Source organism: Scyliorhinus torazame, chromosome 4, assembly GCF_047496885.1.
Source record: "Scyliorhinus torazame isolate Kashiwa2021f chromosome 4, sScyTor2.1, whole genome shotgun sequence".
Taxonomy (NCBI): domain Eukaryota; kingdom Metazoa; phylum Chordata; class Chondrichthyes; order Carcharhiniformes; family Scyliorhinidae; genus Scyliorhinus; species Scyliorhinus torazame.
The window spans coordinates 295,732,943-295,749,335 of record NC_092710.1 but is presented as its reverse complement, the minus strand read 5'-3'; the positions used below and the strand labels follow the sequence as shown (position 1 = coordinate 295,749,335).

General features: G+C 44.3%; 1 protein-coding gene across 1 annotated transcript in view; it reads left to right on the top strand.

Moving 5' to 3' along the window:
• sec63 (SEC63 homolog, protein translocation regulator) overlaps window positions 1-16,393 on the top strand; it is a 141,356-nt gene that overhangs the window by 102,293 nt on the left and 22,670 nt on the right. Inside the window, exons 11-14 of the mRNA XM_072499956.1 lie at window positions 4,224-4,316; window positions 4,504-4,649; window positions 9,612-9,759; window positions 15,223-15,305. Coding sequence (XP_072356057.1) covers window positions 4,224-4,316; window positions 4,504-4,649; window positions 9,612-9,759; window positions 15,223-15,305 — 470 coding nt within the window. The remainder of the gene's footprint in view (window positions 1-4,223; window positions 4,317-4,503; window positions 4,650-9,611; window positions 9,760-15,222; window positions 15,306-16,393) is intronic.

Below are 16,393 nucleotides of genomic sequence, written 5' to 3'. Positions count from 1 at the left end.
AATTCACCAAATGATCCAGAGATAGTCTTTGGATGGCAGAGCTCAACAGGACAGCTCTTTGTTTAACTTCAGCTGCAACTCACTGGAAAACCCAGACACACACACGCTTTTTCTCAAAGTGAAACTAAAAAGCAGAACCAGAGCTCCGCTCCACCCACACTCTGACATCACTGCAGTAACATGAGCAGCTAACCATTTCTTAAAGCGACATTCTCATGACACTGGAGGGATGGAGTTTAAGACTAGGGAGGTTATGCTGCAACTGTGTAAGGTGTTAGTGAGGCCACACCTGGAGTATTGTGTTCAGTTTTGGTCTCCTTACCCGAGAAAGGACGTACTGGCACTGGATGGTGTGCAGAGGAGATTCACCAGGTTAATCCCAGAGCTGAAGGGGTTGGATTACGAGGAGAGGTTGAGCAGACTGGGACTGTACTCGTTGGAATTTAGAAGGATGCGGGGCGATCTTATAAAAACAAATAAAATTATGAAGGGAACAGATAGGATAGATGCGGGCAGGTTTTCCACTGGCGGGTGAAAGCAGTACTAGGGGGCATAGCCTCAAAATAAGGGGAAGTAGATTTAGGACTGAGCTTAGGAGGAACATCTTCACCCAAAGGGTTGTGAATCTATGGAATTCCTTGCCCAGTGAAGCAGTTGAGGCTCCTTCATTAAATGTTTTCAAGATAAAGATAGTTTTTTGAAGAATAAAGGGATTAAGGGTTATGGTGTTCGGGCAGGAAAGTGGAGCTGAGTCCACAAAAGATCAGCCATGATCTCATTAAATGGCGGAGCAGGCTCGAGGGGCCAGATGGCCTACTCCTGCTCCTAGTTCTTATGTTATGTTATGTCCACACCTTCCAGTTCTGAATTGTGTCTCCACACCGGGGCTCTTGTCCTTCAAGGCCGCTTCTTTTATTCATCACGTCCCCCGCCGCTATCCACCCCCTCTCCCCAGGTACTCGTCCTCAAGCGTCCGTCTCTGCCGTGTGGCTACATGGACTCCGTCAGCTGAATCGGTTCCTCTACAGCAGGAACTTTTGCATCTACCTTTATCGGGCCTTTAATTGTTCGCCAAAAATGGCATTAGCTGGTGACTAAACTTTACATGTATACAGGAGCTGGTAAAATGTTGCAGGCGTATGGAATGTATCTGCACAGTTTGCATATTGGTCAGCCGAGCTGTGCCCAGCATTATGTATTTTTTAGCATGCTTTCTGTATGTTACATAATTACCTGGGAAACGGGACTGACGTACGCTCAGTGACATTCTGTCTGACGTGCTTTTCTTTCAACAGTTTGGGCTCCTGTTTCTGAAGTTGAAGTTTTGAGTTCTGTCTGTGTTTGTGTTTGGTTTTGAACGTGTGAACATGACGTTGTTAAAACTGTGCAATATTGAGCCTGTTAATCTTTCCAGTGCTTTCACGCAATTTTTCAAATGCTTGCAATGGGTGTAAAGAAATAAAATAATCAAATCATCCTGAGTGCACCCTTTAGCAATGTGTCAGGGTCGAGCTGTCGTTTAAGGTGAAACAGCTGCTGAATTTACAAATTTACATTCAATAATACGGAAGTGCCAACAATGAGTGTGACTTTTTAAAAGTAATTATGGAGAATCTTGAATGTGGTGTGGGTCACGATAGTCGGCTATTCTGTAAACCTGGGTTGCTCGAAAAAGAGTTTGAAAAACGCAGCTATAGACTCTGGAACGGTTACTGCAGTCCTGCAGATTGGAGAGTAGCTAATGTAACTCCACTATTTAAAAAGTGAGGTAGACAGAAAACGGAATTATAGACCGCTAAGCCTGACGTCAGTAGTGGGGAAAATTCTGGAATCCATTATCAAAGATTTCATAGCAGAGCACTTAGAAAACAATGGCAGGATCGGAAAGTGTCAGCATGGATTTAAGAAGGGGAAATCGTGCTTGACAGATCTACTGGAATTATTTGAGGACATAACTCATAGAGTTGACGAGGTGGAGCTAGTGGATGTGGTCTATTTGGACTTTCAGAAGGCTTTCGGCAAAGTCCAGCATAAGAGATTAGCGTGAAAAATTAAAGCGCATGGGATTAGGGGCAGTGTATTGAGACGGATAGAAAACTGGTGAGCAGACCGGAAACAAAGAGTAGGAATTAACAAATCATTTTCAATTCGGCAGGCAATGACTAGTGGGGTACCGCAAGGATCGGTGCTAGGACCCCAGGAATTCACAATATATATTAATGATTTAGATGAGGGAACAAAATGTAATATTTCCAAATTTGCAGATGACACCTGTGAGGAGGATGCAGAGATCCTTCGGTGTTAATTGGACAAGTTGAGTGAATGGGAAAATGAATGGCAGAAGCAGTATAATTTGGAGAAATGCGAGGTTATCCACTTTGGTGACAAAACAGAAAGCAGACTATTGTCTGACTGGCCATAAATTAGGAGATGGATATTTGCAACTAGACCTGGGTGTCCTCGAACACCAGTCACTGAAGGTAAACCAGCAGGTACAGCAGGCGGTCTGCTAGCTTTCATAGTGAGAGGATTCGAGTACAGGAGCAGGGATATCTTGCTGCGATTATACATGGTCTTAGTGAGGCCACACCTGGAATATTGTGTGCAATTTTGGTCTCCTTATCTGAGGAAAGATATTCTTGCTCTAGAGGGCGTGCAGCGAAGGTTTACCAAACTGATTCCTGGGATGGTGGGACTGAGGTATGAGGAGAGATTGAATGAGTTAGGATTAAATTTGCTGGAGTTCAGAAGAATGATCTCCTAGAAGCCAGGACTAGACTGGGTAGATGCAGGAAGGATGTTTCCGATGGTGGGTGTGTCCAGGGATCACAGTCTGAGGATACGGGTTAGACCATTTAGGACATTTCTTCACCCAGAGAGTGGTCGGCCTGTGGAATTCATTACACAGGACGTTGTTGAGGCCAAAATATTGTGTTTTCAAGAAGCAATTAGATATAGCACTTAGGGGATCAAAGGATATAGGGAGAAAGCGGGATTTGGCTATTAGGTTGGATGATCAGCCATGATAATGAATGGCGGAGCTGACTCGAATGTCTGAATGGCCTCCTCCTGGTCCTATTTTTGATGTTTCTATAAGGGCTTCACACAGCATGGAAGGTGAGATGGTCACTTTTATTAAATTTAACATATTCCTAATGGCAGTGGACATGCGTTCACAAAATCTCTGGTCCACTAATGCCCCCCCCCCCCCCCCCCCCCCCCAGATGTAGTCAGAGATTTGGGCCTGTACTGATCTATGTTGTGGTCCAGAACACAGTTTAAGGCAAACACCCCTCAAAATACGCCGAAGCAAATCCAAATCTGGAATGAGGCTAGCAGCTTGTTAATAAAATCCAAATCGTTCCAGTTTGGAGCATAGACATTAACCAAGACCAGCAAAATGTCCGCCAAAGACCCACAGACAATAACATGCTACCATTGGGGTCGGCTAAGATCCTAGTGGCAGAAAATTGAACCCTTTTATTGATTGAAATTACCACACCACAGGCCCTACCATCAAAACCCGAATTTAAAAACTTGCCCCAACCACCCATTCCACAAACTTGTCTGGTCTCTGACCTGCAAATGAGTCTCTTGTGGAAACACCACATCGACATTTAAACCTTTTACGGTGAGCAAGTACCCTCAGCCTTTTTACTGGCCCATTCAATTAACCAAACAAATGCCTCCCCCCCCCCCCCCCCTCCCTTTCCCCTTCATCCAGATTCAGCCATTTTCACCAAGAGGTACAGAAAGTACAGCAACCAGACCCATCCAAGATGGCTGCCAAACCCACTACCAAAATTAAACAAAAAAGTCACCATCAGCAAACTACCCCATCCCCCTTCCGCACCCTCAGACACTACTACATGCAAATATGCAAACAGAAACAGTATGGCAAATGCTGCATATCCCTACATTGCAGCAAATGACAGTATTATATTGAAATAGTATTTAGTTGGCTTTGACTGTTTGGGATATTATGAGGATGTGCAAGGTGCAGATTCTCTCAGTTGGAAATTATACCAAAAGTTATGCAAACAAAACGTCCAAACATTATTCAGAATCAATTGATAGACTTTTTCTTGTCTTCTATTGGGAGAAAATAGATGGGACATCGCTCAATTTTCTTTTGTACACATGATAATTGTTTCTAAGAAATCATAATTGTTTGAGCATTGAGACTTAGTACTAATCTGCACAATTGTTTTCTTTGCTACAAGATTATTGGTTTGTTATACGGAAATGTCCTACCCTCCTCCAAGAAATGATTAACGTTGGCTGCCAGCTGACTATGATGGCCAACACCCGAGGTGGTAAGTGATCTTTAATGTTCCTGAATAGCAAGTAAAAGTAATTCCGCTTTTATCAAGGAGAAATATATTAGGAGAGGAAAAGTGGCAAAATTTATTTTTGATTTTAGTTTGATTTTATTGAGGGTTTTTATTGTTATATATCATTCTTTAAGATATTTGAATTAAAATCTGTGTTAACTTTGATTAGGAATCCATGCTCCGCGTTTGGAGTCCATTGAGAACTGTATGAAACTCTCTCAGATGCTAGTGCAGAGCCTGTGGGAGTCTAAATCCCCTCTGCTTCAGCTTCCACTATTTGAAGAGGAACACCTGAAATACTGTTTGTCTAAAAAGGTAATAAGTTATATTTATGACTGATAATTCTCTACTTAGGAATGGAATTGACAATATTGGAGAGGTTATATAAACATGTATTCCTTGAATTGCTGCTGGATCCAGGAATTATCATCCATCAGCGAAGTTTTCATAATGAAGGGTACATTGGTATATTGCTAGATTATCTTCTGCAGGTCTTAGAAATGTTCTTCAACTTTGGGATATGAGAGACTTTAGTTAGGGTGGATCATGCAGATCTGTGAAGAGACTGGACCTGATGAAATTAAAATCTCTTATTGTCACAAGTAGGCTTCGATGAAGTTACTGTGAAAAGCCCCTAGTCGCCACATTCTGGCGCCTGTTCGGGGAGGCTGTTACGGGAATTGAACCGTGCTGCTGGCCTGCCTTGGTCTGCTTTCAAAGCCAGCGATTTAGCCCTGTGCTTGATGTGCTTTCAAAAAAATGTTTGTAGGGGGTCAGGTGATGAGCACAGGGGAGTATCTGTGTTTTCGCGAGCTCTGGCTCTGCTCATCTTTTAATTATTTGTTTTATACTGGTGTGCATTTCATTGTTTTTTTGGGGATATATGTCTTGTGCTGTACCCCTGGATGATCATAGAATAGAATCCCTACAGTGCAGAAAGAGGCCATTCAGCCCATTGAGTCTGCACCGACCGTTGAATCAACACACCCCCCATCTACCCCGCCCTATCCAGTAACCCAGAACCTAACCTGCACATTCCTGGACAATAAGGAGCAATTTAGCATGGCCTAACCTGCACATCTTTGGGCTGTGGGAGGAAACCGGAGCACCGGGAGGAAACCCATGCAGATATGGGGAGAATGTACAGACTACACACAGACAGTGACTGGAATTGAACCCTGGGCCCTGGCTCTGTGAAGCAGCAGTGCTAACTACTGTGCCACTGTGTCGTCTGACTGGAGTTTAGCGATGAGGAGCAGAGTTAAATTGTAGAGAATCCCTGTTTGGCCGTAGCGGTTGAAGTTGACTGGAGTGGGGCCCAGCTTGTTGTGGAGTTGTTACTGGTGAGCGGCTTTCGCCTCGGCGGTGCTATGTGCATCCGGATGATGATCGCCATTGCGAATGTTCTGGATAAGGATCTCGGCTCCATGTGCCGGTCTTTAGAGCTGGTTTTGAGGAACTGCGAGGTATCCCTGGGTGGAGGTGTACGAGAAGATCCTTGCATTCGATAAAACCCGTTTTTGATAAAGGCTCACCTTCAAGTCGTTGAGATCCTGCTGCATGGTGTGTCGTCTAGCCAGACGTGTTTGGGATGTAGGGGCCGGACAAGGAGTGAGCCCGGTCCTTGGCGGGAAGTCTGTGAGCCCGGTCCTTGGTGGGAATTAGCAGATAAGTTCCTGATTAAGTTTGAAAATTGGCAGGCAAATCATCGTGATTTGGAGGCTGGGTGCAGCAGATTTGATGAGGCACAGTGTATCCGATCTTCAAGGCCAGGGGGCCCCGCCAGTGGCCCTATATTATCCTATTCTCTATGCTCATCGTTACGGGTTAGAGGTGGCTGATTTGGTTGAACCCCCCCCCCCCCGGGCGGTGGGTCGCTGGTTTTCAGGGCAGTGACATGGTGAAGATGCTTTGCTGTTGGAATCCTTGAGCGATCCTGAGGTGTTTGATGATCCTCTCATGGGCGTGCGAGGTGTGAACATGAGGACAAGGGTCACCTGCCATCCTGTTGTAGCAAAAAGCATATCGAGTCGAATGAAATGTGGTCTGTGCGCAGTTTTACTATTTTATCATTGTGCTGTAATCCTTGTGGTTGTGGGAAGGGAGTGCTTTTTGGATACCCAATATCTTGTTTATAATGAAGAGGAATAGACCCATGGTGGGGTGATGGGTGGATGGTTGGGATGGAGTTGGATGGTAGGGTTAGTTAGTCCTCATGGAGATTGATGATAGCCCCCCAGTTAGAACTAGCCGTATCGGGATTTTATTTTGAATTTAAGAATCCGTGACTGTCTCCTTCATTGGCCTGGGCAGATTATACATCCTGGGGAGGACTGGGTTCCTTCTGACTCTTCCTTGAGGTTGGGTTTTTTTTCCTTTGGGTCTTCTCTCTTTAGCGCTATTTGAATGGGATGAACTCTATGGTGATGCTCAGAGCTGAGTTTGGTTAAGCCTTGGCTGGTTTGTTGTAGAGAGACAGCTTGTCATACCTCTCCTCCCTTGTGTTGGGGATAGGTTTGATGGTGATGTTCGATGCCCTCCTTTAAATGGCCTTATACTGTCGTTTTTCAGAGGATTCTCCTTGTTGTGGTCAGGTTTTCCATGTGGAAGCAGTGTTATGTCTCTGTTGAGGCTGGGCTGTTGTATCTCTTAATATGCTCCTTGTAATGGTGGGCAGTGCTAGGCAATGGCTAATATTCAGCGGGCATCTGGGTGAGCAGTGTGTTGTTACTAATCCTGGTTTATTTTGGTGATCCATAGGAGGTTCCCCTTATTGTACCAGGTGGAGGGAATCGGCCCCACTACCCAGGGTGCCCAATTATTGGGTGTCTTGATGATTCTTCTCTTTGGTGATGGGGTCTCCCTGGCTGGGGCTGGCGTAGTGGGAGTGGTGCACTGCCCTGGTTGTGGTTGGTGAGGTGCAGGACTGGCTGTGCTGTAGGTTTTGGGGTGTGCTGGAGGTCCTGGCATCTCGATTCCTGTGTGTCAGAATATGCTGGGCGAGGCCAGGTCTGGTGCTTTGGTTGCTATCCTGTTTCCCCCTGGAGCTTGGGATGTCCCTTATCAAAGGCACTTATTAGGGACATCCTGAGAGGCTAGGTTTTGCTTCTTGGGTGCATGGGGTCTGTGGTTGAGCCGAGTCCTGTACTTTGGTTGATGTTATGTTGTCTCCACTTAATGGGTGGGACGCTTTCTTGTTTGAGTGAGTAGCTTGTTCTCTTTTAATGGGTGATCGGTGGGCACTGGGGGAATATGGGACTAGTAGATCTAGTTCTCCTTCCTTTCTGTTTCTCTGGGGAAGCCTTGATGGCATTGAACATAATCCGAACACGTTGCCGGTCCTCTCTGAATAAATGTGTGGAATGGTGTTGGTTCTGTACTGAACCTAGACTGGAGTTAAGTTGAGTTGTATGGTATATATGGCACATCCTTTTAGAACTGGGTTTATTTTCTGTTGGCTCCCTTTTTTAAGGGTGGGTGTGAAGAATCTGTGGTTAGTTCCTGCATGGGTGCAGACAGGTCTTGTATCTGAGGAGAGGAGGTTGCAGTGTGTCATTGGTGCCCCTGGCGGTGCTGAGTAGAGGGGCTGGTTTGGCACAGTGGGCTAAACAGCTGGCTTGTAATGTAGAACAAAGCAGCAGCACGGGTTCAATTCCTGTACCGGCCTCCCCGAACAGGCACCGGAATGTGGCGACTAGGGGCTTTTCACAGTAACTTCATTGAAGCCAACTTGTGACAATAAGTGATTATTATTATATTATTGTTATATTGGTGAGAGTCTGAACTTGGCACAGAAAATGTATCCTGAACCTTTTCTGCTAATTGCGAGCAAGCGCAACATGGGAAGGCGTGCACCATTTTACCATGTTTTCATGGCTTTATCCTGTTTCTCCCTTGGGGCTCTAGAGGTGTCTAGTTATGTCTAATGTTAGTATCGAGCCAGTTACACTGCTGTTATCATGTTCCCCCTCTGTATCATGTATACAAAGTATTTTTTCTTTGCTTGCTGTGCTGCATCATTCTTGTAGTTTTGTTGCGTTGTTTGTTAAAACCTCTAAACATTTTTAAAATAAGTTTGTAAAGACCGTGTGAAGAAACTGGGGGAGATTTGTGAAAACAAAAGAACTAACCAAATAATTCTGCGCCCTCTTTTAAATTTTAATTTGCAAACTTTGTACATGTAAATTAGTGTTACCACAAGGATTGTTCCTTTTGGCTTCTGTTGCCATGCAAGGTGATGTAAATTGTTTTCAATTATTATTAATAATAATAATCGCTTATTGTCACAAGTAGGCTTCAATGAAGTTACTGTGAAAAGCCCCTAGTCACCACATTCCAGCGCCAGTTTGGGGAGGCTGGTACGGGAATTGAACCCGCGCTGCTGGCATTTTTCTGCATTACAAGCCAGCTGTTTAGCCCATTGTGCTAAACCAGCCCCATTTAAATTTAACTATCAATTAATGCAAATTTTAACTTTATGCACAAGCCATTACAATAAGGGCTATTAATCTAATTATAAAATGTTTTTGGACTGTAACTTGTGTACCAAATACTTAAGTGCCCTTCAAAAAAATAACGGTGAATTTTGCAGCTTTCGCAAGCAATTTCTTGAATTAAAGATATTGCAATGTGATGACTCTTTTGATTTAAATTTGTTCAGGTGCAGCTGACTGACCAGAAATTCCATTTCTCAAACTTGACAATCTAGTTACACAAGAATGCCTGAAACAAAAAAACTCAGCTGAAGTGTTCTTTCCATCTTAACTTTTAGTGTGTTTCCTGTGTGAACGTTGAATATTGTTTCAACAACAAAAAAAGTTAAGGGCCAAGCCTTGATTACATTGGTTGTATCAGTTTGCAAAATTTCTGCTTTGACAACATTTTCTTGACTTACTTTGCTCACTTTCATTGATTGACGAGTGCCTTGCTGTCGCATGTTGCTCAAAGGTGCTTTGAGAAGGCAGTTAACAATGTCTGTGTTGCTGTAAAATAAATTAATTCTTGCTGCTAAGATCTCCGTACAGAGTAGGCTTGGGTGTGCAAACCTTTTGTACCAAGCCCATTTGAAATGTAGTCAGCCCCCCAGTGCGATTGTCGATTCAGGGTTGTTACACAGCAGCATTTCAGCACAGTATTAAAACATATCTGTCTAAATGAAATATTTTTTTGCATGTCTATTGGTGACAGCACTGATTTTATTTGCCATATATTAATTCTATTACAAACGCTCCATTTTTAAAAATGTGTGAAATCGGTTTCTCTTGCCTCCACAAACAGTACAAAGTCCGGACACTTCAGGATCTGGTTAGCATGAAAGACACTGATCGTCGTAACATGTTGCGTTTCCTGAGTGATGAGAAATATGATGAGGTCATGGCAGTACTTGGGAACTCCCCTCATGTTAGTATGGAGATAAAACTGCAAGGTATGGTCTGCTGGTGTGAACATGCTGTGGGAATTGGATGCCATAGAATCCCGACACTGCAAAAGAAGGTTGAGTCTACACCAATCCTCTGAAAGAGCACCCTACCTAGACCCACACCCCCATCCTATCCCTGCAACCCCATCACTCCACCCAACCTTTGGTACCCACAAGCAATTTAGCATGATCAATCCACCTAACCCGCACAGTTGTGGACTGCAGGAGGAAACCCATGCAGACACGGGGGAACGTACAAACTCCACACAGTCACCCGAGGCTGGAATTGAACCCGGGTGCCTGGATCTGTAAGGCAGTAGTGCTAACCACTCTGCCACCGTGTGTTGTTAAGTCTGACCGAGCAAGTTAGTTTATGCTTTCAAATGTACCAATCTCACCCAAAGTTGAATTCTATGCTAATACTCATAGAATCCCTACAAGGAGACCATTATGCCCATCAAGTCTGCGCCGACCCTCTGAAAGAGCACTCCACCGTAGCCCATTACCCCATTCTATTCCCGTAACCCCACAACCCCCACCTACCTAGTGCATCCCTGGACACTATGGGTAAATTTAGCATGGCCAATCCACCTAACCTGCTCATCTTTGGACTGTGGAAGGAAACCGGAGCACCCGGAGGAAATCCACGCAGACATGGGGAGAACGTGCAAACTCCACACACAAGTGACCCAAGGCTGGAATTGAACCTGGGTCCCTGGCGCACCTTCAAAATTGGTGCTAAGGAATTAGTCTCTGTTTCTGGCACATTGTGTCAGGATCAAGCACTCCCCAGGGTAGTCATATCTTTGTTAGGTGCAGAAGAAAGCTACTACTCTAGACAGAAATATCTCTGCTCCCCAGTCACAGAAGAGCACTTCTTACTACATCTGTGTGGCCTTTGCCACATTATGCATCATTATCGTTTGGAGAGGGGGCTGATTAATGCTCAGTTCACAAATTTGTGCTGAGCTGAGACTGACCAACTCATTTCATGTAAAGCTCTTTCTTTCACTGGCTGAACTAGAATACTGTTTGTTTTAAAAGATGATTTTGGGATGAGGTATTAAAACGGGATTGAGACTGGCCGATTCATTTTACATAGCACACTTGCTCAGAGGGGGCACACCATTGCAAGAACTGCTGAGGATCCACCCTTGATCCATGGGGAGGCTGTGGCATAGAAAGAAAATTACAGCACAGGAACAGGTCCTTCGGCCCTCCCAGCCTGCGCCGATCCAGGTCCTTTATCTAAACCTGTCGCCTATTTCCCAAGGATCTACTTCCCTCTGTTCCCCGCCCGTTCATATATCTGTCTAGATGCATCTTGAATGATGCTATTGTGCCCACCTCTACCACCTCCGCTGGCAAAGCGTTCCAGGCACCCACCACCCTCTGCGTAAAAAAACTTTCCACGCACATCTCCCTTAAACTTTCCCCTCTCACCTTGAAACCGTGACCCCTTGTAATTGACACCCCCACTCTTGGAAAAAGCTTGTTGCTATCCACCCTGTCCATACCTCTCATAATTTTGTAGACCTCAATCAGGTCCCCCCTCAACCTCCGTCTTTCCAACGGAAACAATCCTAATCTACTCAACCTTTCTTCATAGCTAGCACCCTCCATACCAGGCAACATCCTGGTGAACCTCATCTGCACCCTCTCTAAAGCATCCACATCTTTCTGGTAATGTGGCGACCAGAACTGCACGCAGTATTCCAAATGTGGCCTAACCAAAGTCCTATACAACTGTAACATGACCTGCCGACTCTTGTGCTCAATACCCCATCCAATGAAGGCAAGCATGCTGTATGCCTTCTTGACCCCACTATCGACCTGCGTTGCCACCTTCAGGGTACAATGGACCTGAACTCCCAGATCTCTCTGTACATCAATTTTCCCCAGGACTCTTCCATTGACCGTATAGTCCGCTCTTGAATTAGATCTTCCAAAATGCATCACCTCGCATTTGCCTGCATTGAACTCCATCTGCCATTTCACTGCCCAACTCTCCAGTCTATCTATATTTTGCTGTATTCTCTGACAGTCCTCCTCGCTTTCTGCAACTCCACCAATCTTAGTATCATCTGCAAACTTACTAATCAGACCACCTATACTTTCGTCCAGATCATTTATGTATATCACAAACAACAGTGGTCTGAGCACGGTTCCCTGTGGAACACCACTAGTCACCTTACTCCATTTTGATACATTCCCTTCCACCACTACTCTCTGGCTCCTGTTGCCCAGCCAGTTCTTTATCCATCTACCTAGTACACCCTGAACCCAATACAACTTCACTTTTTCCATCAAACCTGCCATGGGAAACTTTATCAAACGCCTTACTGAAGTCCATGTATATGACATCTACAGCCCTTCCCTCATCAATTAACTTTGTCACTTCCTCAAAGAATTCATGACCTTCCCTGCACAAAACCATGCTGCCTATCACTGATAAGTCTATTTTCTTCCAAATGTGAATAGATCCTGTCCCTTAGTATCTTCTCCAACAGTTTGCCTACCACTGATGTCAAGCTCACAGGTCTATAATTCCCTGGATTATCCCTGCTACCCTTCTTAAACAAAGGGACAACATTAGCAACTGTCCAGTCCTCCGGGACCTCACCCGTGCTCCAGGATGCATGCCAAGATATCTGTTAAGGCCCCAGCTATTTCGTCCCTCGCTTGTCTCAGTAACCTGGAATAGATCCCATCCGGACCTGGGGACTTGTCCACCTTAATGCCTTTTAGAATACCTAAAGCTTCCCCCTTCCTTATGCTGACTTGTCCTCGATTATTTAAACATCCATCCCCAGCCTCAACATCCGTCATGTCCCTCCTTGGTGAATACCGATGCAAAGTACTCATTAAGAATCTCACCCATTTCCTCTGACTCCCCGCTTAAGGGCAGCACGGTAGCATTGTGGATAGCACAATTGCTTCATAGCTCCAGGGTCCCAGGTTCGATTCCGGCTTGGGTCACTGTCTGTGTGGAGTCTGCACATCCTTCCCGTGTGCGTGGGTTTCCTCCCACAGTCCAAAGATGTGCAGGTTAGGTGGATTGGCCATGATAAATTGCCCTTAGTGTCCAAAATTGCCCTTAGTGTTGGGTGGGGTTATTGGGTTATGGGGATAGGGTGGAGGTGTGGACCTTGGGTAGGGTGCTCTTTCCAAGAGCCGGTGCAGACTCGATGGGCCGAATGGCCTCCTTCTGCATTGTAAATTCTATGATTAAATTCCCTCTTTTGTCTTTGAGTGGGCCAATCCTTTCTCTAATTACCCTCTTGCTCCTTATATACGAATAAAAGGCTTTGGGATTTTCCTTAACCCTGTTAGCCAAAGATATTTCATGACCCCTTTTAGCCCTCTTTATTGCACGGTTGAGATTTGTCCTACTTCCCCGATATTCCTCCAAAGCTTCATCAGTTTTAAGTCACCTGGATCTTATGTATGCTTCCTTTTTCATCTTAGCTAGTCTCACAATTCCACCTGTCATCCATGGTTCCCTAATTTTGCCATTTCTATCCCTCATTTTCACACGGACATGTCTGTCCTGCACTCTAATCAACCTTTCCTTAAAAGACTCCCACATTTCAAATGTGGATTTACCCTTAAACAGCTGCTCCCAATCCACATTCCCTAGCTCTTACCGAATTTTGTTATACTTGGCCTTTCTCCAATTTAGCACTCTTCCTTCAGGACCACTCTCGTCTTTGTCCATGAGTATTCCAAAACTTACGGAATTGTGATTGCTGTTCCCAAAGTAATCACCGACTGAAACTTCAACCCCCTGGCCGGGATCATTCCCCAATACCAGGTCCAGTATGGCCCTTTCCCGAGTTGGACTATTTACATACTGCTCTAAAAAACTCTCCTGGATGCTCCTTACAAATTCTGCTCCATCTACGCCTCCAACACTACATGAGTCCCATTCAATGTTGGGGAAGTTAAAATCTCCCATCATGACCACCCTATTGCTCCTACATTTTTCTATAATCTGTCTACATATTTGTACCTCTACTTCACGCTCGCTTTTGGGAGGCCTGTAGTAAAGTCCCAACAATGTTACTGCACCCTTCCTATTTCTTAGCCCTACCCATATTGCCTCAGTGCTCGAATCTTCCATCGTGCCCTCCTTAATCATAGCTGTGATATCATCTCTGACCAGTAATGCAACTCCTCCACCCCTTTTACCTCCCCCTCTATCCCTCCTGAAGCATCTATACCCTGGGATATTTAGTTGCCAGTCTTGCCCTTCCCTCAACCAAGTCTCGGTAATACCAAAAACATCATATTCCCAGGTACTAATCCAAGCCGTAAGTTCATCTGTCTTACCTGCTACACTTCTCGCATTAAAACAAATGCACCTCAGACCACCTGTCCCTTTGCATTCATCTTCCCTGTCTACTCTTCCTCTTAGTCACATTGAGTTTATTATCTAGTACCTTACTGGCTTTAGTTGCTGCCTCTTTACTGACCTCTAACTTCCTAGTCTGGTTCCCATCCCTCTGCCACATTAGTTTAAAACCTCCCCAACAGTGTTATTGCTGCTGGACTATTAATCCAAAGACCCAGGGTAATGTTCTGGGGTCCTGAGTTTGAATCCCACCATGGAAGGGGGTGAAATTTGAATTCAATAAAAATCTGGAATTAAAATTCGAATGATGATGAAACCATTACCTATTGTTTTAAAAATCCACCTGGTTCACGACTGTCCTTTGGGGAAGGAAATCTGTCATCCTTAGCTGGTCATGTGACTCCAGATGCACAGCAGTGTGGTTGACTCTCTCGCACTCCGGAATGGACAATAAATGCTGGCCCAGCTAGCGACGTCCACGTCCCATGAAGGAATAAAAACAAAATCCTATTCATCAGTGTTCCTTCAAATGCTCTATTTTTCACTTTTAAGAGCAGTCATTGGATTCATTATGAAAAGATGTGCTCAGCCTTATTATCTAGTTATGGTGTCATGCTTGCAATTGATTTGTAGTCCGAATGGAAAGTCGTCTTTCCGCAAATTGTGCTCTGTAACTTGAACTCTTGCCGATGTGTTTATTTTTGATATATTACACATGTTTTACCTCTGTTAATAGAATAATGAGATCGTCACTGAGAGTAGACATATGTTGCTGGGTAGCATTACGGTACACTGAAGGTTTTTAGACATGTGCACTATTGTAACTCTGGGTTAGTGATTTCTCCTGTATTCCCCTAAGCCTACCATTCTAAAATCACAATTTGGCCGTAATAAAAATCCACGCCCGCACCTGCTGAGTGTGTTTGTGCGATGTATGGAATTTTCTAACATTTGATGGTGTATGAGGTGCATCGCCACAGGCAAGGGCAGGAAAAATCCACCCTTGTGAGCAAAGCTGAGACGTTTTTTCTTTTAATTGAGAAGGCATTTCGGGATGGGGTGATTGTGGAAACAAATTGTAAAGATCTATAAATATTGTGTTTTGTTCTTCATAGTTCTGGATGACGAGGACAGCAGTAACATAACTGCAGGATCGATTGTCACTGTCACTGTGACACTTCACAGGGAGGATATGGCTGTAAGTAGCAGTAACTTATCTGAGAGCGCTTATCCTTTCTTGCTCTGGTTTAATATTTCCTTACATGGCTCGGTATCAAATTTTGTAGCAAGATCCTTTGACACAGTTAACAGGAAAAGTGCATTCTTTAAAAGCTCATTAGTTGGAAAGGTATGTATTTTTCCTCTGTCCGAGATATTTCACCCGCTCTACCACCAATTCAGACACTGCTTTTAGTACTCAATTCATAATTCACAACATACATTAACTTTTTTGTTATTAATTGAAAGAAAGGCTTGCAGTTACATTTGTGCTTTTCACGACCACCAGATGCCTCAGTCCTTTAGAACTAAGGAAGTACTTTTTTTCAACTGTAGTGACTGTTGTCGTAATCGTGGCAGCTAAATTGTGCACAACAAGCTCCCATGAACATCAATGTGATCATGACCAGATCGTGGATTGAGGGATAAATATTGACCAGAACACCAGGGATAGTTCTTATCATCTCTGAAACAATGCCATGCAATCTTTCAAGCCACCCACGAGGTCAGAAAGGACCTGGCTAATATCTCATCTGAAAGACAGCATCCTCCACTGGACAGAGCACTTGTACTGCACCTTGTGTGCAAGTCCTGGAGCGGGACGTGAAACCAGAACTTGTGACTCGGAGGCGAGAATACTACCCACTGATCCATGACTTACATATTGGTTGAGAATATTCTTGTCTCAAAACAATTTTAAATTCAGATGCAAATTAATTACTAGCTGTTAAAAGTAAAAGAAAAAACCTTTGGAATATGCTACATGTATGATGGTGACTTTTTTTCTGTCATGTCTTTTAGAATATTCTTCCATCACATTCCTTACATGTGTAGTTAGTTGAGCCCCAGAGTGAAGCTTTTGATTGATTTGTATTGTTTATGACAGTAGAGTTAATTAGGTAACTATAGTTTCAACTATAGATTCGGTAAAGGTTTGGGTTCCAACCCCAATCTCGGATTTAAGCACTTAATTTAGATTGACAGTACAGTACTGAGTACTGTACTGAGGGAGTGCTGCAGTGACAAATGGACATAAAGATCTCACGGCAGTATTCAAGCAAGGGAGTT